The sequence below is a fragment of the Salvelinus alpinus genome, chromosome 18, assembly GCF_045679555.1.
Source record: "Salvelinus alpinus chromosome 18, SLU_Salpinus.1, whole genome shotgun sequence".
Classification (NCBI taxonomy): Eukaryota; Metazoa; Chordata; class Actinopteri; order Salmoniformes; family Salmonidae; genus Salvelinus; species Salvelinus alpinus.
The window spans coordinates 45,981,317-46,005,382 of NC_092103.1; the positions used below are offsets into that span (position 1 = coordinate 45,981,317).

The 24,066-nt window shown below is 45.1% G+C and overlaps 1 protein-coding gene across 2 annotated transcripts in view; it reads left to right on the forward strand.

Moving 5' to 3' along the window:
* Positions 1–24,066, forward strand: part of LOC139544398 (WD repeat-containing protein 7-like) — a 371,233-nt gene that overhangs the window by 295,905 nt on the left and 51,262 nt on the right. For both annotated transcript variants that reach the window (XM_071351437.1, XM_071351438.1), the window contains one exon: positions 7,948–8,134. In XM_071351437.1, the coding sequence (XP_071207538.1) occupies positions 7,948–8,134 (187 nt within the window). The remainder of the gene's footprint in view (positions 1–7,947; positions 8,135–24,066) is intronic.

Here is a 24,066-nt window from a genome sequence, read left to right on the forward strand (position 1 = left end):
CCCTCCCTCCCTCCCTCCATCGTTCTTCCAGCCCTCCCTCCCTCCAGCCCTCTCGCTCGCTCTCTCTCCCTCCCTCCATCTTGCCTTCTCTCTCTTTCTCGCTCGCTCTCTCTCCCTCCCTCCATCTTGCCTTCTTTCTCTCTCTCTTTCTCTCTCTCCCTCCATCTTGCCTTCTCGCTCTCTCTCTTTATCTATCTATCTATCTATCTATCTCTCTATATACTTGGAGGTGTTCCACCACTCATAGAGCAATCTGTTCATAGTACATCTAACAGACAGCGAGACTTACAGACACACACACACACACACACCCACCCAGCCAGACAAACAGACACCCACTTAGCCAGACAGACTTAAAAACGTGAACACATTGAAAAGGAAAGTAATTCAGAGTCATTAGACTTATGTTCAATGGATAACAATTCAATTCAATTGACTTTATTGACATGGCAAGTTATTATTACTTACATTGTCAAAGTATACATATCGAAAAATTTAAATAAAATATATATGTATATATATACACAAAATATATATATATTTATATATAAATAAATGGTGGGATTAACAGCAATAATAATAGTAGTAGTGGACATGGGATTACCATTAATAACAGCTACAACAACAATATTAATCAGAACAACAATACATTAAAGCAACAGTAGTAGACCAGTGTCAACATGACTGAGAAGACACATGACCTGGTACGAAAGACAAAACAAAACTAAGCTAAATGGGAAATATTATCAACATTACTTTACATTTTTCACTGGCTGTCCCTCAGGCTGTGGCAGGAGGACACATATTTGGCTGCCAAAACTGCACATTTTGGCTTTTCACCCAATAAATATTTGAATTTTTCTTCATCTTTTATAGTTTCAAATTCTTTGTATTGAATTATAATTTTGGGAAAGAAATATGCTCTTAGGTCTGAGTATTTGTCACAGTGTAGTAGGAAATGCACTTCTGTCTCTACCTCTCCCCTGGAGCAGAGTGAGGTGGGGTATTGGGGTATCCACAGGATTCTGATAGTCTTTGACTGCTAATTCAAGGATTTGTAATTTTTCTTGTATATCTTTTTGTTCTGGGCTCTTTGTTATATTGCTGTAGAGGTTTGCAAAGTGATTTCTCCACATATCCCCATTTTGGATAGCCAACTCCTCATGATGAGGTTTGTTTAATTTATTCCAATTCTCCCAGAAGTGGTTTGATTCTATGGATTCCTCAATTCCATCCAGCTGATTTCTAATGTGCTGTTCCTTTTTTGTTCTTAGGGTGCGTTTGTATTGCTTCAGTGTTTCCCCATATTGAAGGCGTATATTTTTGTTGTCTGGTTCTCTGTGTTTTTGATTAGATATATTTCTCAATGACTTTCTTAGATTTTTGCAATCATTATCAAACCATTTTTCATTATCTGTTATTTTTGGTTTGCTCTTATGCTTCTTTAGATTAGCCAAGGAGGCTAATTTGTCAAATATAAAGTTTATGTTCCTAACGGCCAAATTTACACCTTCATTGCTGAAGGAGAATGTTAAGGCTAAAAAGTTGTCCAGGAGAGATTGTATTTTTTGGCTACTAATTGCTTTTTGGTAGATGTCTGTACTGTTTGCACTCCATCTATAGGCTTGTTTAGTACCATGTAATTTATTGGGCCATGATGCTTCATGGTTGGGTTCTGCTCTTCTCAGATACACTGTGATTTTACTGTGGTCTGAGAGAGGTGTTAGTGGGCTGACTGTGAAGGCTCTGAGAGACTCTGGGTTTAGGTCGGTGAGGAAGTAGTCTACAGTGCTGCTGCCAAGGGATGAGCTGTAGGTGTACCTACCAAAAGAGTCTCCTCTCAGCCTGCCATTGACTATGTACAGACCCAGTGTTCGACAGAGCCTCAGGAGCTGTAATCCATTTTTGTTTTTCACTTTGTCATAGTTGTTTCTGTGGGGGTATGTGGGGAGGGAAAGGTTATTGCTTCCTGGTAGGTGTTTATCCCCATGACTGTTAATAGTGTCTTGTTCTTCTGCTATTCTAGCATTAACAATCTACACGTCACAATTCATGCAAACAGAACAAGACAGCCAGCCTGCCAGCCAGCCATTCAAAGGCTGTTCTGTTTCACCTACACCTATTATTGTCAACAGATAATATATTCATATAGCATTATAATAACATTATAAACCTGCTCTCGTCATCTGTCTCTGCCAAGATCTTTCAATCAGATCTATCTATTCACATTCCACACAGCGTTTAACCAATCAGGGGGGGGGTCGCTAGCTGCTTCTGGTCTCTTAATGGTCAGTCTGGCCCTTTCTCTCAAATGCCAGGTCATGTTTGAGTTGACCTCTGTGGAGGAGACAGTCCCTCCCGCTCTCCTCCCTCTCTCATCCCTCTGCAGCTCAGTGTGCTAATGCTGCTGAGGTGTGTGTGCGTACGTACCAGTGGTCAATGAGTCAGTCCTCCTCCAGTCCCTGTCAATACTCAGCTCTACTGTCCAGTCTGTCGCCATTGTTGCCAATTAAATGACGCTGACAGTATTTCTGGTAGAGAGACACTGCATTTTACAGTGCTGTTGACAGTCAGAGAGGATGTGACATAGTGCTGTTGAGTCAGATAGGATGTGACGTGCTGTTGACAGTCAGATAGGATGTGACATAGTGCTGTTGACAGTCAGATAGGATGTGGCATAGTGCTGTTGAGTCAGATAGGATGTGACATAGTGCTGTTGACAGTCAGAGAGGATGTGACATAGTGCTAATGACAGTCAGAGAGGATGTGACATAGTGCTGTTGACGGTCAAAGAGGATGTGACATAGTGCTGTTGACAGTCAGGTAGGATGTGACATAGTGCTGTTGACAGTCAGGTAGGATGTGACATAGTGCTGTTGACAGTCAGAGAGGATGTGACATAGTGCTGTTGAGTCAGATAGGATCTGACATAGTACTGTTGACAGTCAGAGAGGATCTGACCTAGTGCTGTTGACAGTCAGAGAGGATCTGACATAGTGCTGTTGACAGTCAGAGAGGATGTGACATAGTGCTGTTGACAGTCAGGTAGGATGTGACATAGTGCTGTTGACAGTCAGGTAGGATGTGACATAGTGCTGTTGACAGTCAGAGAGGATGTGACATAGTGCTGTTGACAGTTAGAGAGGATGTGACACAGTGATGTTGAAGGTCAGAGAGGATGTGACATAGTGCTGTTGACAGTCAGGTAGGATGTGACATAGTGCTGTTGACAGTCAGAGAGGATGTGACATAGTGCTGTTGACAGTCAGGTAGGATGTGACATAGTGCTGTTGACAGTCAGGTAGGATGTGACATAGTGCTGTTGACAGTCAGAGAGGATGTGACATAGTGCTGTTGACAGTCAGAGAGGATGTGACATAGTGCTGTTGACAGTCAGAGAGGATGTGACATAGTGCTGTTGAGTCAGATAGGATGTGACATAGTGCTGTTGACAGTCAGAGAGGATGTGACATAGTGACGTTGACGGTCAGAGAGGATGTGACATAGTGCTGTTGACAGTCAGGTAGGATGTGACATAGTGCTGTTGACGGTCAGAGAGGATGTGACATAGTGCTGTTGACGGTCAGAGAGGATGTGACATAGTGCTGTTGACAGTCAGGTAGGATGTGACATAGTGCTGTTGACAGTCAGATAGGATGTGACATAGTGCTGTTGAGTCAGATAGGATCTGACATAGTGCTGCTGACAGTCAGAGAGGATGTGACATAGTGCTGTTGACAGTCAGAGAGGATGTGACATAGTGCGGTTGACAGTCAGGTAGGATGTGACATAGTGCGGTTGACAGTCAGAGAGGATGTGACAGTGCTGTTGACAGTCAGAGAGGATGTGACATAGTGCTGTTGACAGTCAGAGAGGATGTGACATAGTGCTGTTGACAGTCAGATAGGATGTGATATGACACAATGATGTTGACAGTCAGATAGGATGTTGACAGATTCTGACATAGTGCTGTTGACAGTCAGGTAGGATGTGACATAGTGCTGTTGACAGTCAGGTAGGATGTGACAGTGCTGTTGACAGTCAGGTAGGATGTGACATAGTGCTGTTGGCAGTCAGAGAGGATGTGACATAGTGCTGTTGACAGTCAGGTAGGATGTGACATAGTGCTGTTGACAGTCAGAGAGGATGTGACATAGTGCTGTTGACAGTCAGAGAGGATGTGACATAGTGCTGTTGAGTCAGATAGGATGTGACATAGTGCTGTTGAGTCAGATAGGATCTGACATAGTGCTGTTGACAGTCAGAGAGGATGTGACATAGTGCTGTTGACAGTCAGAGAGGATGTGACATAGTGCTGTTGACAGTCAGAGAGGATGTGACATAGTGCTGTTGAGTCAGATAGGATGTGACATAGTGCTGTTGACAGTCAGAGAGGATGTGACATAGTGACGTTGACGGTCAGAGAGGATGTGACATAGTGCTGTTGACAGTCAGGTAGGATGTGACATAGTGCTGTTGACAGTCAGGTAGGATGTGACATAGTGCTGTTGACGGTCAGAGAGGATGTGACATAGTGCTGTTGACGGTCAGAGAGGATGTGACATAGTGCTGTTGACAGTCAGGTAGGATGTGACATAGTGCTGTTGACAGTCAGATAGGATGTGACATAGTGCTGTTGAGTCAGATAGGATCTGACATAGTGCTGCTGACAGTCAGATAGGATGTGACATAGTGCTGTTGGCAGTCAGAGAGGATGTGACATAGTGATGTTGACAGTCAGATAGGATGTGACATAGTGCTGTTGACAGTCAGATAGGATGTGATATGACACAATGATGTTGACAGTCAGATAGGATGTTGACAGATTCTGACATAGTGCTGTTGACAGTCAGGTAGGATGTGACATAGTGCTGTTGACAGTCAGGTAGGATGTGACATAGTACTGTTGACAGTCAGGTAGGATCTGACATAGTGCTGTTGACAGTCAGGTAGGATCTGACATAGTGCTGTTGACAGTCAGAGGATGTGACATAGTGCTGTTGGCAGTCAGAGAAGATGTGACATAGTGCTGTTGACAGTCAGATAGGATGTGACATAGTGCTGTTGACAGTCAGATAGGATGTGACATAGTGCTGTTGACAGTCAGATAGGATGTGACATAGTGATGTTGACAGTCAGAGAGGATGTGACAGTGCTGTTGACAGTCAGAGAGGATGTGACAGTGCTGTTGACAGTCAGAGAGGATGTGACAGTGCGGTTGACAGTCAGGTAGGATGTGACATAGTGCTGTTGACAGTCAGAGAGGATGTGACATAGTGATGTTGACAGTCAGATAGGATGTGACATAGTGCTGTTGACGGATATGATGTGACATAGTGATGTTGACAGTCAGATAGGATGTGACATAGTGCTAGTTATAACATGACTGTCTCCTCTCACACCACTAGTTATAATATGACTGTCTCCCCTCACACCACTAGTTATAATATGACTGTCTCCTCTCACACCACTAGTTATAATATGACTGTCTCCTCTCACACCACTAGTTATAATATGACTGTCTCCCCTCACACCACTAGTTATAATATGACTGTCTCCCCTCACACCACTAGTTATAATATGACTGTCTCCCCTCACACCACTAGTTATAATATGACTGTCTCCCCTCACACCACTAGTTATAATATGACTGTCTCCCCTCACACCACTAGTTATAATATGACTGTCTCCCCTCACACCACTAGTTATAATATGACTGTCTCCTCTCACACCACTAGTTATAATATGACTGTCTCCCCTCACACCACTAGTTATAATATGACTGTCTCCCCTCACACCACTAGTTATAATATGACTGTCTCCTCTCACACCACTAGTTATAATATGACTGTCTCCTCTCACACCACTAGTTATAATATGACTGTCTCCCCTCACACCACTAGTTATAATATGACTGTCTCCCCTCACACCACTAGTTATAATATGACTGTCTCCTCTCACACCACTAGTTATAATATGACTGTCTCCTCTCACACCACTAGTTATAATATGACTGTCTCCCCTCACACCACTAGTTATAATATGACTGTCTCCTCTCACACCACTAGTTATAATATGACTGTCTCCCCTCACACCACTAGTTATAATATGACTGTCTCCCCTCACACCACTAGTTATAATATGACTGTCTCCCCTCACACCACTAGTTATAATATGACTGTCTCCCCTCACACCACTAGTTATAATATGACTGTCTCCTCTCACACCACTAGTTATAATATGACTGTCTCCCCTCACACCACTAGTTATAATATGACTGTCTCCTCTCACACCACTAGTTATAATATGACTGTCTCCTCTCACACCACTAGTTATAATATGACTGTCTCCCCTCACACCACTAGTTATAATATGACTGTCTCCCCTCACACCACTAGTTATAATATGACTGTCTCCCCTCACACCACTAGTTATAATATGACTGTCTCCCCTCACACCACTAGTTATAATATGACTGTCTCCCCTCACACCACTAGTTATAATATGACTGTCTCCCCTCACACCACTAGTTATAATATGACTGTCTCCTCTCACACCACTAGTTATAATATGACTGTCTCCTCTCACACCACTAGTTATAATATGACTGTCTCCCCTCACACCACTAGTTATAATATGACTGTCTCCCCTCACACCACTAGTTATAATATGACTGTCTCCCCTCACACCACTAGTTATAATATGACTGTCTCCCCTCACACCACTAGTTATAATATGACTGTCTCCCCTCACACGTTATGTTGGTCAGACAGACCTGGCCTCTCAGAGGAGAAACAAGGCTTTTGGACAGTAGGAGACACTTTGATCAATATGGTGTACTGAACACACACACACACACACCACCAATTCACCTGTCAAGCCCTACGATTAAACTCCAACATACTCTCTGTCTGTTGACAGATTAAACTCCAACATACTCTCTGTCTGTTGACAGATTAAACTCCAACATACTCTCTGTCTGTTGACAGATTAAACTCCAACATACTCCCTGTCTGTTGACAGATTAAACTCCAACATACTCTCTGTCTGTTGACAGATTAAACTCCAACATACTCTCTGTCTGTTGACAGATTAAACTCCAACATACTCTCTGTCTGTTGACAGATTAAACTCCAACATACTCTCTGTCTGTTGACAGATTAAACTCCAACATACTCTCTGTTGACAGATTCTGACAGCTGTTGACCTTGACAACAACAACACAAGGAAAACACACCAAAAAGAGTATATTAATTAACCACTGTAATGTAATATGCTGTTGTTGCTGTTTGTTCTTAGTTGTTTTTGTTAGTGTTGTTGACTGTTTATTGTTGTTGACTGTTTGTTGTTGACTGTTGACTGTTTATTGTTGACTGTTGTTTATTGTTGTTGTTGACTGTTGTTTATTGTTGTCGTTGTTGACTGTTGGTTATTATTGTTGTTGACTGTTGGTTATTGTTGTTGTTGTTGACTGTTTATTGTTGTTGTTGACTGTTTATTGTTGTTGGCTGTTTATTGTTATTGTTGTTGACTGTTGTTTATTGTTGTCGTTGTTGACTGTTGGTTATTGTTGTCGTTGTTGACTGTTGGTTATTATTGTTGTTGTTGACTGTTGGTTGTTGTTGTTGACTGTTTATTGTTGTTGTTGACTGTTTATTGTTGTTGGCTGTTGTTTATTGTTATTGTTGTTGACTGTTGTTTATTGTTGTTGTTGACTGTTGTTTATTGTTGTCGTTGTTGACTGTTGTTTATTGTTGTTGTTGTTGACTGTTGTTTATTGTTGTTGTTGTTGACTGTTGTTTATTGTTGTTGTTGTTGACTGTTGTTTATTGTTATTGTTGTTGACTGTTGTTTATTGTTGTTGTTGTTGACTGTTGTTTATTGTTGTTGTTGTTGACTGTTGTTTATTGTTGTTGTTGTTGACTGTTGTTGTTTTGACTCCTCCAGGTAAGGCCCTGACGTTCCTCCTCCTGCAGCCCCCCAGCCCCAAGATGCCCCCCCACAGCACCATCCGCCGTACAGCCATAGACCTGATTGGTCGAGGCTTCACCGTGTGGGAGCCTTATATGGATGTGTCCGCTGTTCTCATGGGGCTACTGGAGCTGTGTGCTGACGCAGAGAAACAGCTGGCCAAGTGAGTGGAGAGTACACACACACACACACACACACACAGAGAGACACACACACACACACACAGAGACACACACACAGAGAGAGACACACACACACAGAGACACACACACACACACACACACACAGAGACACACAGAGAGAGACACACACACACACAGAGAGAGACACACACACAGAGAGAGACACACACACACACACAGAGAGAGACACACACACACAGAGAGAGAGAGACACACACACACAGAGACACACAGAGAGAGACACACACACACACACAGAGCGAGACACACACACACACAGAGAGAGAGAGAGAGACACACACAGAGAGAGAGAGACACACACACACAGAGACACACACACACACACAGAGAGTACACACACACACAGAGAGACACACACACACACACACACACAGAGACACAGCTGGCCAAGTGAGTGGAGAGTACACACACACACACACACACACACACACACACAGAGACACAGCTGGCCAAGTGAGTGGAGAGTACACACACACACACACACACAGAGACACACACACACACACACAGAGAGACACAGATATACACACACACAGATGACACACACACACACACACAGAGAGACACACACACAGAGAGAGAGACACACACAGAGAAACACAGACATACATACACACACAGAGACACACACACACACACACACACAGAGACACACACACACACAGAGACCCACACACACACACACACACACATACACACACAGAGAGACACAGACATACACACACACACAGAGACAGACACACACAGAGAGACACAGACACACACACACACAGAGACACACACACACACACAGAGACACACACACACACAGAGACACACACACACACACACACACACACACACACACACCCTGGTCCACTCTCTCCCTTCCAAGATGTCCGCCCGACAAACACCGCACAGCACAGCAGGACGGGCTGACTGCCTGCACAGTGTCTGACACACTGAATGATGAAACCACGGCTGTAATGTGATTGGGCAGCTTTAATATGATGTAATGATGTCTGCCTTGCTGGATGACAGGCGAGGCGGGGAGGAGACCTTTCTGTGTAGAGTAGAACATATCTGTCTGATTACCTAACCCACACACACACAGCCCCTAACCTACCCCTCACAGCCCCTCAAACAAGGTTACCCCCGGCAGCGAGACAACCAATGAAAAATACTACCAACATCAGATTATGCAATTAAGATGAAACCCTATCTTAACAAATTTATTTTGAGTATAAATATGTCTGTCTTTTTTTTGTGTTGCGTGTGCTAATACGGTTAGCCCAAAATGGCAGTCATTTTTCAGGGTTTATTAGCTAACGTAGAGAGAGGAGAAGAGAGGCTGATGCACACACACACAGGGAGAGAGAGAGCAAAGGACAGCGAGAGAGAGAGAGAGCAAAGGACAGCGAGAGAGAGCGAGAGCAAAGGACAGCGATAGAGAGAGCAAAGGACAGCGATAGAGAGAGAGAGCAAAGGACAGCGAGAGAGAGAGAGAGAGAGAGAGCAAAGGACAGCGATAGAGAGAGAGAGAGAGCAAAGGACAGCGAGAGAGAGAGAGCAAAGGACAGCGATAGAGAGAGAGAGAGAGCAAAGGACAGCGAGAGAGAGAGAGCAAAGGACAGCGAGAGAGAGAGAGAGCAAAGGACAGCGAGAGAGAGAGAGCAAAGGACAGCGAGAGAGAGAGAGCAAAGGACAGCGAGAGAGAGAGCAAAGGACAGCGAGAGAGAGAGCAAAGGACAGCTAGAGAGAGAGCAAAGGACAGCGAGAGAGAGAGAGAGCAAAGGACAGCGAGAGAGAGAGAGCAAAGGACAGCGAGAGAGAGAGAGCAAAGGACAGCGAGAGAGAGAGAGCAAAGGACAGCGAGAGAGAGAGAGCAAAGGACAGCGAGAGAGAGAGAGCAAAGGACAGCGAGAGAGAGAGAGCAAAGGACAGCGAGAGAGAGAGAGCAAAGGACAGCGAGAGAGAGAGAGCAAAGGACAGCGAGAGAGAGAGAGCAAAGGACAGCGAGAGAGAGAGAGCAAAGGACAGCGAGAGAGAGAGAGCAAAGGACAGAGAGAGAGCAAAGGACAGAGAGAGAAAAGGACAGAGAGAGAGAAAAGGACAGAGAGAGAGAGAGAGAGAGAGAGAGAGAGAGAGAGAGAGAGAGAGAGAGAGAGAGAGAGAGAGAGAGAGAGAGAGAGAGAGAGAGAGAGAGAGAGAGAGAGAGAGAGAGAGAGAGAGAGAGCAAAGGACAGAGAGAGAGAGCAAAGGACAGAGAGAGAGAGAAAGCAAAGGACGTACGTGAGTGCTACGGGGTCGGTAGTCATTTAGGCAGGTTACCTTTGTGTTCTTGGGCACAGGGACTATGGTGGTCTGCTTGAAACATGTTGATATTACAGACTCAATCAGGGACATGTTGAAAATGTCAGTGAAGACACCTGCCAGTTGGTCAGCACATGCCCGGAGCACACGTCCTGGTAATCCGTCTGGCCCCGCAGCCTTGTGTATGTTGACCTTTAAAGGTCTTACACACGTCGGCTACGGAGAGCGTGATCACACAGTCGTCCGGAACAGCTGATGCTCTCATGCATGCCTCAGTGTTGCTTGCCTCAAAGCGAGTATAGAAGTAACTTAGCTCGTCTGGTAGGCTCATGTCACTGGGCAGCTCTCGGCTGTGCTTCCCTTTGTAGTCTGTAATAGTTTGCAAGCCCTGCAACATCCGACGAGCGTCGGAGCCGGTGTAGTATGATTCAATCTTAGCCCTGTATTGACGCTTTGCCTGTTTGATGGTTCGTCGCAGGGCATAGCGGGATTTCTTGTAAGCTTCCGGGTTAGAGTCCCGCACCTTGAAAGCGGCAGCAAACTATTACAGCTCTACCCTTTAGCTCAATGCGAATGTTGCCTGTAATCCATGGTTTCTGGTTGGGGTATGTACGTATGAAACGTGTCGGGGGGGGGGTGTTGAAACGTGTCGGGGGGGGGGGTGTTGAAACGTGTCGGGGGGGGGGGGGGGGGGGGTGTTGAAAGGTGTCGGGGGGGGGGGGGGGGTTGAAACGTGTCGGGGGGGTGGTGTTGAAACGTGTCGGGGGGGTGTTGAAACGTGTCGGGGGGGTGGTGTTGAAACGTGTCGGGGGGGTGGTGTTGAAACGTGTCGGGGGGGGGGGGGGGTGAAACGTGTCGGGGGGGTGGTGTTGAAACGTGTCGGGGGGGTGTTGAAACGTGTCGGGGGGTGGTGTTGAAACGTGTCGGGGGGGTGTTGAAACGTGTCGGGGGGGTGGTGTTGAAACGTGTCGGGGGGGTGTTGAAACGTGTCGGGGGGGTGTTGAAACGTGTCGGGGGGGTGGTGTTGAAACGTGTCGGGGGGGTGTTGAAACGTGTCGGGGGGGTGTTGAAACGTGTGTCTCTCTCTCTCTCTCGCCATAACGCCTCCATGTGTCTCTCTCTCGCTGTGTCGCTCTCTCGCTATGTCGCTCTCTCGCTGTGTCGTTCTCTCGCTGTGTCGTTCTCTCGCTGTGTCGTTCTCTCGCTGTGTCGTTCTCTCGCTGTGTCGCTCTCTCGCTGTATCGCTCTCTCGCTGTGTCGCTCTCTCGCTGTATCGCTCTCTCGCTGTGTCGCTCTCTCGCTGTGTCGCTCTCTCGCTGTGTCGCTCTCTCGCTGTGTCGCTCTCTCGCTGTGTCGCTCTCTCGCTGTATCGCTCTCTCGCTGTATCGCTCTCTCGCTGTGTCGCTCTCTCGCTGTATCGCTCTCTCGCTGTGTCTCTCTCTCTCGTTGTGTCTCTCTCTCTCTCTCGCTGTGTCTCTCTCTCTCTCTCTATCTCGCTGTGTCTCTCTCTCTCTCTCTCTCTCTCTCTCTCTCTCGCTGTGTCTCTCTCTCTCTCTCTCGCTGTGTCTCTCTCTCTCTCTCTCGCTGTCTCTCTCTCTCTCTCTCGCTGTCTCTCTCTCTCTCTCTCGCTGTCTCTCTCTCTCTCTCTCGCTGTGTCTCTCTCTCTCTCTCTGTGTCTCTCTCTCTCTCTCTCTCTCTCTCTCGCTGTGTCTCTCTCTCTCTCTCGCTGTGTCTCTCTCTCTCTCGCTGTGTCTCTCTCTCTCTCTCGCTGTGTCTCTCTCTCTCTCGCTGTGTCTCTCTCTCTCTCGCTGTGTCTCTCTCTCTCTGTGTCTCTCTCTCTCTCTCTGTGTCTCTCTCTCTCGCTATGTCTCTCTCGCTATGTCCTTCTCTCTCGCTATGTCTCTCTTACCGTAACACCTCCCTCCTCTGTATAGAAGATGGGCTGGCTGGGCTCTTACCATAACGCCTCCCTCCTCTGTATAGAAGATGGGCTGGCTGGGCTCTTACCGTAACGCCTCCCTCCCTCCTCTGTATAGAAGATGGGCTGTCTGGGCTCTTACCGTAACGCCTCCCTCCCTCCTCTGTATAGAAGATGGGCTGGCTGGGCTCTTACCGTAACGCTTCCCTCCCTCCTCTGTATAGAAGATGGGCTGGCTGGGCTCTTACCGTAACGCCTCCCTCCTCTGTATAGAAGATGGGCTGGCTGGGCTCTTACCGTAACGCCTCCCTCCCTCCTCTGTATAGAAGATGGGCTGTCTGGGCTCTTACCGTAACGCCTCCCTCCCTCGGTACTGTACGGGAGCTGGGCTGTCTGGGCTCTTACCGTAACGCCTCCCTCCCTCCTCTGTATAGAAGATGAGCTGTCTGGGCTCTTACCGTAACGCCTACCTCCCTCCTCTGTATAGAAGATGGGCTGTCTGGGCTCTTACTGTAACGCCTCCCTCCCTCGGTACTGTACGGGAGCTGGGCTGCTGTCCTGGCCAATACATTACGAAGGCATTGATCAGGTATTGGCAGGAGGATCGGCCTGATGCTGACGGAGCCATCGAAGTCCGCCTGTCTGTCTGTTCATTTACAACCAATAAATCACGCTGATACATCGGGGTGTGTGTGTGTCTATGTCCTATTAAGTAACACATTTGGAATCATGAAGTAAATTCGGGAAGAAAAAGTATATTTTATATTTTAGTTTCTTCAAAGTTTTGCCTTGATGGCAGATTTGCACTGTCTTGGCGTTCTCTCATCGAAATAAATCACTGACAAGTGTCACCAGCAAAGCACCATCCCACCTCCTCCTCCATGCTTCATGGTGGGACCCACACCTCCTCCTCCATGCTTCACGGTGGGACCAACACCTCCTCCTCCATGCTTCACGTTGGGACCAACACCACCTCCTCCATGCTTCACGTCGGACCAACACCTCCTCCTCCATGCTTCACGGTGGAACCAACACCACCTCCTCCATGCTTCACGTTGGGACCAACACCTCCTCCTCCATGCTTCACGGTGGGACCAACACCACCTCCTCCATGCTTCACGTTGGGACCAACACCACCTCCTCCATGCTTCACGGTGGGAACCACACTTGCGCAGATAATCCGTTCACTTAATCTACGTCTCACAAAGACACGGCGGTTGGAACCAAAAGTCTCCAATTTGGACTCATCAGACCAAAAGGACAGATTTCCACCGGTCTAATGTCCATTGCTCATGTTTCTTGTCCCAAGCCAGTCTCTTCTTATTATTGGTGTCCTTTAGTAGTGGTTTCTTTGCAGCAATTCAACCATTGAGGCTTGATTCACAACCATGAAGGCCTGAACAGTTGATGTTGAGATGTGTCTGTTACTTGAACTCTCCGAAGCATTTATTTGGGCTGCAATTTCTGAGGCTGGTAACTCTAATGAACTTATTATCCCCTGCAGCAGAGGTAACTCTGGGTCTTCCGTTCACTGTGGCGGTTCTCATGAGAGCCAGTTTCATCATAGAGCATGATGGTTTTTGCGACTGCACTTGAAGAAACTTTCAAAGTACTTGAAATTTTCCGCATTGACTGACTTTCATGTCTTAAAGTAATGATGGACTGTCATTTCTCTTTGCTCATTTGAGCTGCTCTTGCCATAATATGGACTTGGTCTTTTACCAAATAGGGTTATCTTCTGTATACCACCCCTACCTTGTCACAACACAACTGATTGGCTCAAATGCATTAAGAAGGAAAAATTACACAAATTAACTTGTAACAAGGCACACCTGTTAATTGAAATGCATTCCAGGTGACTACCTCATGAAACTGGTTGAGAGAATGCCAAGAGTGTGCAAAGCTGTCATCAAGGCAAATGATGGCTACTTTGAAGATTTTCAAATATGAAATATATTTTGATTTGTTTAACACTTTTTTTGGTTACTACATGATTCCATATGTGTTATTTCATAGTTTTGATGTTATTCTACAATGTAGAAAATAGTAAAAAATTAAGAAAAATCCTGGAATGGGTAGATGTGTTAACTTTTGACAGGTACTGTATATCAACCTATCAGGTGTTTAATTATTATTTGAGCAGCCATATAGGTACACCTTACAGTGTGTGTATTTATTGTATGTTGTTTTGCTGTAGTCATGAAGCCAGCCTCTGATGCTTTGTCCTGCTATCTCCCACTACCTCTCTAGGCACTCATCAGGCAGAGCTGGGTAGAGCTGGGTAGAGCTGGGTAGGGCTGGGCGGAGCTGGGCAGGGCTGGGTAGAGCTGGGCAGGGTAGAGCTGGGCTGGGTAGGGCTGGGCTGGGTAGAGCTGGGCTGGGTAGTGCTGGGTAGAGCTGGGCTGGGTAGGGCTGGGTAGAGCTGGGCTGGGTAGGGCTGGGTAGAGCTGGGTAGGGCTGGACTGGGTAGGGCTGGGTAGGGCTGGACTGGACTGGGTTGAGCTGGGTAGGGCTGGGTTGAGCTGGGTAGGGCTGGGCTGGGTAAAGCTGGGCTGGGTAGAGCTGGGTAGGGCTGGACTGGGTTGAGCTGGGTAGGGCTGGGTAGAGCTGGGCTGGGCTGGGCAGGGCTGGGCTCGCACATTAATTTCCTATTCTAAAACACAAGTATAGGTGGCACTGTGGCAAAGCATATGGTCTGAACACCTCTCTCTCGCTCTCTCTCTGTCAGTCTCTCTCTGTTTCTCTCTCTCTTTTTCCTCCCCCAGCCATTTATGCTTTAATTATTAGACCGTCATGTTGAGCTGAAACACTAGGGCTGGCTAGATCAATTGTGTGTGAGGCACTGTGTCAGTCTAACGCCTGGTACCGCTGCTACACAGGCTAACAGTCTAATGCCTGGTACAGCTGCTACACAGGCTAACAGTCTAACGCCTGGTACCGCTGCTACACAGGCTAACAGTTTAACGCCTGGTACAGCTGCTACACAGGCTAACAGTTTAACGCCTGGTACCGCTGCTACACAGGCTAACAGTTTAATGCCTGGTACCGCTGCTACACAGGCTAACAGTCTAATGCCTGGTACAGCTGCTACACAGGCTAACAGTCTAACGCCTGGTACCGCTGCTACACAGGCTAACAGTCTAACGCCTTGTACCGCTGCTACACAGGCTAACAGTTTAACGCCTGGTACCGCTGCTACACAGGCTAACAGTTTAATGCCTGGTACCGCTGCTACACAGGCTAACAGTCTAATGCCTGGTACAGCTGCTACACAGGCTAACAGTCTAACGCCTTGTACCGCTGCTACACAGGCTAACAGTCTAATGCCTGGTACCGCTGCTACACAGGCTAACAGTTTAACGCCTGGTACCGCTGCTACACAGGCTAACAGTTTAACGCCTGGTACCGCTGCTACACAGGCTAACAGTTTAACGCCTGGTACCGCTGCTACACAGGCTAACAGTTTAACGCCTGGTACAGCTGCTACACAGGCTAACAGTCTAACGCCTGGTACCGCTGCTACACAGGCTAACAGTCTAATGCCTGGTACAGCTGCTACACAGGCTAACAGTCTAATGCCTGGTACCGCTGCTACACAGGCTAACAGTCTAATGCCTGGTACCGCTGCTACACAGGCTAACAGTCTAATGCCTGGTACAGCTGCTACACAGGCTAACAGTCTAACGCCTGGTACCGCTGCTACACAGGCTAACAGTCTAATGCCTGGTACCGCTGCTACACAGGCTAACAGTCTAATGCCTGGTACAGCTGCTACACAGGCTAACAGTTTAACGCCTGGTACCGCTGCTACACAGGCTAACAGTCTAATGCCTGGTACCGCTGCTACACAGGCTAACAGTCTAATGCCTGGTACAGCTGCTACACAGGCTAACAGTTTAACGCCTGGTACCGCTGCTACACAGGCTAACAGTTTAACGCCTGGTACCGCTGCTACACAGGCTAACAGTCTAATGCCTGGTACAGCTGCTACACAGGCTAACAGTCTAATGCCTGGTACAGCTGCTACACAGGCTAACAGTCTAATGCCTGGTACCGCTGCTACACAGGCTAACAGTCTAATGCCTGGTACACAGCTAACAGTTTAACGCCTAGTACACAGGCTAACAGTCTAATGCCTGGTACAGCTGCTACACAGGCTAACAGTTTAACGCCTGGTACACAGGCTAACAGTTTAACGCCTGGTACACAAGCTAACAGTTTAACGCCTGGTACACAGGCTAACAGTTTAACGCCTGGTACCGCTGCTAACAGTTTAACGCATGGTACACAGGCTAACAGTATAACGCCTGGTACACAGGCTAACAGTTTAACGCCTGGTACACAGGCTAACAGTTTAACGCCTGGTACACAGGCTAACAGTTTAACGCCTGGTACACAGGCTAACAGTTTAACGCCTGGTACACAGGCTAACAGTTTAACGCCTGGTACCGCTGCTAACAGTTTAACGCCTGGCACACAGGCTAACAGTATAACGCCTGGCACACAGGCTAACAGTTTAACGCCTGGTACACAGGCTAACAGTTTAACGCCTGGTACACAGGTTAACAGTTTAACGCCTGGTACACAGGCTAACAGTTTAACGCCTGCTACACAGGCTAACAGTTTAACGCCTGCTACACAGGCTAACAGTTTAACGCCTGCTACACAGGCTAACAGTTTAACGCCTGCTACACAGGCTAACAGTTTAACGCCTGGTACACAGGCTAACAGTTTAACGCCTGCTACACAGGCTAACAGTTTAACGCCTGCTACACAGGCTAACAGTTTAACGCCTGCTACACAGGCTAACAGTTTAACGCCTGCTACACAGGCTAACAGTTTAACGCCTGCTACACAGGCTAACAGTTTAACGCCTGGTACACAGGCTAACAGTTTAACGGCTGGTACCGCTGCTTTCTAAATCTAATTTTACTGCTTCCATGAGTTACTTGATGTGGAATAGAGTTCCATGTAGTCATGGCTCTATGTAGTACTGTGTGCCTCCCATAGTCTGTTCTGGACTTGGGGACTGTGAAGAGACCTCTTGTGGCATGTCTTGTGGGGTATGCATGGATGTCTGAGCTGTGTGCCAGTAGTTCACACCGACAGCTCGGTGCATTCAACATGTCAATACCTCTCATAAATACAAGTAGTGGTGAAGTCAATCTCTCATCCACTTTGAGCCAGAAGAGATTGACATGGATATTATTAATCTTAGCTCTCTGTGTACATCCACATCCACTTGACCACTCGACTGAACAGTAGTCCAGGTGTGACTAAACTAGGGCCTGTAGGACCGGCCTTGTTAATAGTGTTGTTAAGAAGGCAGAGCATCGCTTTATTATAGACAGACTTCTCCCCATCTTAGCTACTACTGCATCAATATGTTTTGACCATGACAGTTTACAATCCAGGGTTACTCCAAGCAGTTTAGTCTCCTCAATTTCCACATTATTCATTACAAGATTTGGTTGAGGTTCAGTGAATGATTTGTCCCAAATAAAATGCTTTTAGTTTTTTTATTTTATTTTATTTATCACTAACTTATTTCTTGCCGTCCATTCTGAAACTAACTGCAGCTCTTTGTTAAGAGTTGCAGTCATTTCAGTCGCTGTAGTAGCTGACATGTATAGTGTTGAGTCGTCCTCATACGTAGACACACTGACTTTACTCAAAGCATGTCATTGTCGTTAGTAAAGATTGGTCAAAGTTAGGGGCCTAGACAGCTGCCCTGGGGAATTCCTGATTCTACCTGGATTATGTTGGAGAGGATTCCGTTAAAGAACACCTTCTGTGTTCTGTTAGACAGGTAACTCTTTATCCACATTATAGAAAGGGGTGTAAAGCCGTAACACATACGTTTTTCCAGCAGCAGACTATGATCGATAATGTCAAAAGCCGCACTGAAGTCTAACAAGCCCCCACAATCATTTTTATCATTTCTCTCAGCCAATCATCAGTCATTTGTGTAAGTGCTGTGCTTGTTGAATGTCCTTCCCTATAAGCGTGCTGAAAGTCTGTCGACAATTTGTTTACTGTAAAATAGCATTGTATCTGGTCACACAATTTTTCCCAAAAGTTTACTAAGGGTTGGTAACAGGCTGATTGGTCGGCTATTTGAGCCAGTAAAGGGGGCTTTACTGTTCTTTGTTGCGGAATTAATTTTGCTTCCCTCCAGAGGCATGCTGGGAAGGGCACACACTTTCTAGTAGTTTATGTTGAAGATATGGCAAATGGAAGTGGCAATATCTTCCGCTATTATCCTCACTTTACGGATTTCAAAATTACAACGCTTGTCTTTCATAATTTGGTCAGATATACTTGGATGTGTAGTGTCAGCGTTAGATGTCATGCCTAAGTTTGCTAATCTTGCCAATGAAAAAAATAATTGAAGTAGTTGTCAATATCAGTGGGTTTTGTGATGAATGAGCCATCTGATTCAATGAATGAAGGAGCTGAGTTTGCCTTTTTTCCCAAAATGTAATTTAAGGTGCTCCAAAGCTTTCTGCTATCATTCTTTATATAATTTATTTTTGTTTATTTTTATTCAGTTCAGTCACATGATTTCTCAGTTTGCAGTACGTTTGACAATCGGTTGTGCTGACAAACTTATTTGCCATACCTTTTACCTCATCCCTCTCAACCGTAATAATTTTAAATTCCTCATCAATCCAAGGGGATTTAACCGTTTTTACAGTCATTTTCTTAATGGGTGCAGTCTTATTAGTAACTGGAATAAGCAATTTCATAAATGTGTCAAGTGCAGCGTCTGGTTACTCCTCATTACACACCACGAACCAACAAATATTATTTACATCAACAACATAAGAATCACTACAAAACTTATTGTATGACCACTTATACACTATTCTGCCCTACCAAGCCAAAAGACAGTAACTGCTCATAGCATGGAACTGAGAAAAACGGCTTTTATTTACCTTGATTTCACAGTAACTTTATGCCTTTACTGCTAACATGACCCCCAATTTCTCCAAAACACAATACAATAGCGGCAGGATACTTGTCCACATGATTAAGCATGTATTTAATGTAGCAAAAAATGACATTAACTCATTTTCGACCAAATGAGCAGTTACTGTTTTTTTGCTGTGTAGGGCAGTATATTAGGCCCAGCCTTTGGAACGTTGGTTTTCCTAGATATGGCTACGATATTGTGATCACTACATCGGATGGATTTGGATACTGCTTTAAAGCAAATGTTGAATTCAAATGTTTAGAGAAAGATGTAACTAATACACGTGCATTATCTACAATTTAGCTGTAAGCCCTCTCTGTTAAAATAGTACGATACAGTCACTACGTCATCTACAATTTAGCAGCAAGCCCTCTCTGTTAAAATAGTACGATACAGTCAATACGTCATCTACAATTTAGCTGTGAGGAAACACTTTACTTTGTATATCCATATTTAGCAACGCCTTCATAACTTGAAAAATCATTGTATTTTTTAAATCCTGTCCAACACTGATTTATGATCTGTTTTTTATTTTCAAGGTAACCACTACAATACAGTATTAACACGTCATATTCACTTGACACGTTTACGTGTTATTATATCACAATATCACGCGTGTGTGTATGTGAAACCTTCTGGCAATGTAATAGGTAATAGGCGTGTAAAAGAGATTTGAACAATTCTATAAACCCGATGTAATTCTCTCTCTGTGTCCTGTTGTTGTTGTAGCAGATGAACATGGTAGTGTGCTGTAGTTCTCATATTGTGGTGTTACATCTTACTGTGTTTGCGAGTCGTCTATTTCACAAGAGACACCGCCCTTAGTTACAGACACAGTAGTAGATCTATGTATCAAGGTAGGAATAGAATTTAGCGTTTTATAGAGAGTAACATATATATATATATAAAGCAGAATTATTCATATTCTCCGTGGAGAATCAGGTCAATAATGAAATCCTATTGGATATCACAGGGCCTACACCAGACTGGGGAGAGAGAGAGATATGAAATCCTATTGGATATCACAGGGCCTACACCCCACTGGACAGAGAGAGAGAGATATGAAATCCTATTGGATATCACAGGGCCTACACCCCACTGGACAGAGAGAGAGAGAGATATGAAATCCTATTGGATATCACAGGGCCTACACCCCACTGGACAGAGAGAGAGAGATATGAAATCCTATTGGATATCACAGGGCCTACACCCCACTGGACAGAGAGAGAGATATGAAATCCTATTGGATATCACAGGGCCTACACCCCACTGGACAGAGAGAGAGCGATATGAAATCCTATTGGATATCACATGGCCTACACCCCACTGGACAGAGAGAGAGAGATATGAAATCCTATTGGATATCACAGGGCCTACACCCCACTGGACAGAGAGAGAGAGATATGAAATCCTATTGGATATCACAGGGCCTACACCCCACTGGACAGAGAGAGAGAGATATGAAATCCTATTGGATATCACAGGGCCTACACCCCACTGGACAGAGAGAGAGATATTAAATCCTATTGGATATCACAGGGCCTACACCCCACTGGACAGAGAGAGAGATATTAAATCCTATTGGATATCACAGGGCCTACACCCCACTGGACAGAGAGAGATGACATCCTATTGGATATCACAGGGCCTACACCCCACTGGACAGAGAGAGAGATATGAAATCCTATTGGTTATCACATGGCCTACACCCCACTGGACAGAGAGAGAGAGATATGAAATCCTATTGGATATCACATGGCCTACACCCCACTGGACAGAGAGAGAGATATGAAATCCTATTGGTTATCACATGGCCTACACCCCACTGGACAGAGAGAGAGAGATATGAAATCCTATTGGATATCACAGGGCCTACACCCGAATGGACAGAGAGAGATGACATCCTATTGGATATCACAGGGCCTACACCCCACTGGACAGAGAGAGAGAGATATGAAATCCTATTGGATATCACAGGGCCTACACCCCACTGGACAGAGAGAGAGAGATATGAAATCCTATTGGATATCACAGGGCCTACACCCGAATGGACAGAGAGAGAGAGAAAGATATGAAATCCTATTGGATATCACAGAGCCTACACCCCACTGGACAGAGAGAGAGAGAGAGATATGAAATCCTATTGGATATCACAGGGCCTACACCCGAATAGACAGAAAGAGAGATATGTGAGGAGAAATACAGCATTACACACACTACACCTACACACACACACGTCCGGTCTGCTCATTAGTCAGGATTGGGTAGCTGCCTATGGTGGCAGATTGACACGGGCAGCATTTTCTGGGTTAAACTGACCCACTGACACACCTCCAACAACAACAACACATAAAACTTCACATAATTCTGCCCCAAAAAACATTGACAATTATTCTCAACCATATGGCATGTGTTTATTTTTAATATTTTTAGGTGAGCACTAATGGCACCCTGTGGTAAGCAGTGCCCACTTTGTCAAAGGAAAAAGGGACACGAAATCCGTATCCTGTCCATTCCCAGCATGCCTCTCCAGGGTGCTGTTGGAGGGACGCGTCGCTGCTGCGCTCCACTAACATTCCCTCAAAATAATATCATCTGACATAAATCATGTAGCAGATACAGGATATGGGAGAAAGAGAATGTGGCCTTTTCTGCAGCCTTCAGGCTGGAGATAAAATGGATGACAATGTAATGAGACTGACACTTTTCTTTTCTTTTTACATCATGAAGGTTTCTCCAATCAAATAGCCTAACCTGAATGGTGGCCAATCAAATAGCCTAACTTGAATGGTGGCCAATCAAATAGCCTAACCTGAATGGTGGCCAATCAAATATAGTCAAGCCTGCAAAAAAAATGTTATGTTAACAAACAACATATCTTAAAAACAGGACAGGTCAAAGTAAAATGGACGATATGGAATGGACAATCAGTCTACTCACAATTGCTGTCCAGGTTGTTTCACCCCATTGTCATGATCAGTGGTTTTAAGTTTGCGTCCGTCAATTTTTGACAAGCTGATCATAACAACAACAAAAAAGTGTTTGAGAGCCGTGCGTGCTGCGAAACACGAACCCGCCAAGCCGCGCTGCTTCTTGACACACCGCTCGCTTAACCCGGAAGCCAGCCGCACCAATGTGTCGGAGGAAACACCGTACAGCTGGCGACCGAAGCCAGCCTGCACTGCGCCCCACTCTCCACAAGGAGTCGCTAGACCTCCCTGCCGGCCAAACCCCTCCCTTAACCCGGACGACGCTGGGCCGTTGTGTGCTGCCTCATTGGTCTCCCGGCTGCGACACAGCCCGGGATCAAACCCGGACCTGTAGTGACACCTCTAGCATTGATCGGTACCTCAGACCGCTGCGCCACTCTGGAGGTCTTCTCAACTTGAATTCAGAACCAAAAATGTGCCTGATTTCAACATCTGAAAAATACACATTTTCAACGTCTGGATAATAAGTATTTTTAACTTTCATTCAGAACCGAAAAAATGAACTTGATTTCAATGTCCTGGAAAATATGTATTTTAAACATCCGGAAAATAGGTCTTTTCACCCTTCATAGGGTTCCCTAAACTTGAACCTAATTTACATCAGAAAGGAGTCCATATATGCGCACGCTTGACTGGCTCTGTCTTTGAACTGACTATATTGACCAACGGATGGATGGTTCTCTAACAAAGGGAATGGCTGCTAGTCAGGTTCATGTAAATTACTCATCTCTCCAATAATAAGTAATAAATAATCCCTTTTACATCAGGAAAGATCTGAGCACTTTTTTTTCACGGTGAAACGTATAACCCCCCCCCCCCCCCCAAAAAAAATACCTTTTACATTTTCAACTCTGAACTTTGTCCAACAGATGATTTTTTTATTTTATTGTGTGTGTGTCTGTTTGAGATAAAGAGATAGAAATAAAGAGTACAGATATAGGTTGTTTTTGTATTATTTGTGGGTTGAGTGTGTTCACTATTATATAGAATAGCCTCTCCTGTCAACCTAGGGCGGAAAGCAAATCATTTTGAATGAATAAAAAAAGTCTGAGATTATAGTTATAAAAATGTTAGATGTCATTTATATTAAAAACCTCTCTATGTTCGTCATTAATGTAATAGTTAACCAGATACCGTTTGAAATATACCTGCAGACCATATAGAATGTTCTACAACAGCTGGGCTATGGTATTGATGGCTAATATCAATCAATCTTTTCAATTTACATATTGATGTGTGTGTGTGTGTGTGATTCTGAATGTGTGACAGGAGAGAGAAAAGCGAGAATGAAAAGCTCAAAAGAAAAAAAGCATTTTTCCCCCCCGTATTTTAGTTGGAATTGACCTCGTTTTTGAAAATGATTTTAAAAAATGACTGAAGAAATTAAACGTATATGTGTGATGTATTTAAATCATTTTTATTAATAAATATCCCCCCGTGTTTTAAGAACGTAAGATAACATCAGATATGTTGACTTATTTTACTATTATAGAGTACGTCATTTTACCCGTCTGTTTTCCTTGAGAGGGAATTTGTTCAACATATAAAAGAATATGATTGTTCATTAATATATTGAAGGAAAATAAAAATAGTGTGGCTGTTTCATGATTAGATCAATATATTCACTAAAACATTTCACACACGCACATTTTAATAGCCAGTGAAAGCTAGAAGTGAAAAACCAATGTCTCAGAACACATTTTTGGATTTGTTAAA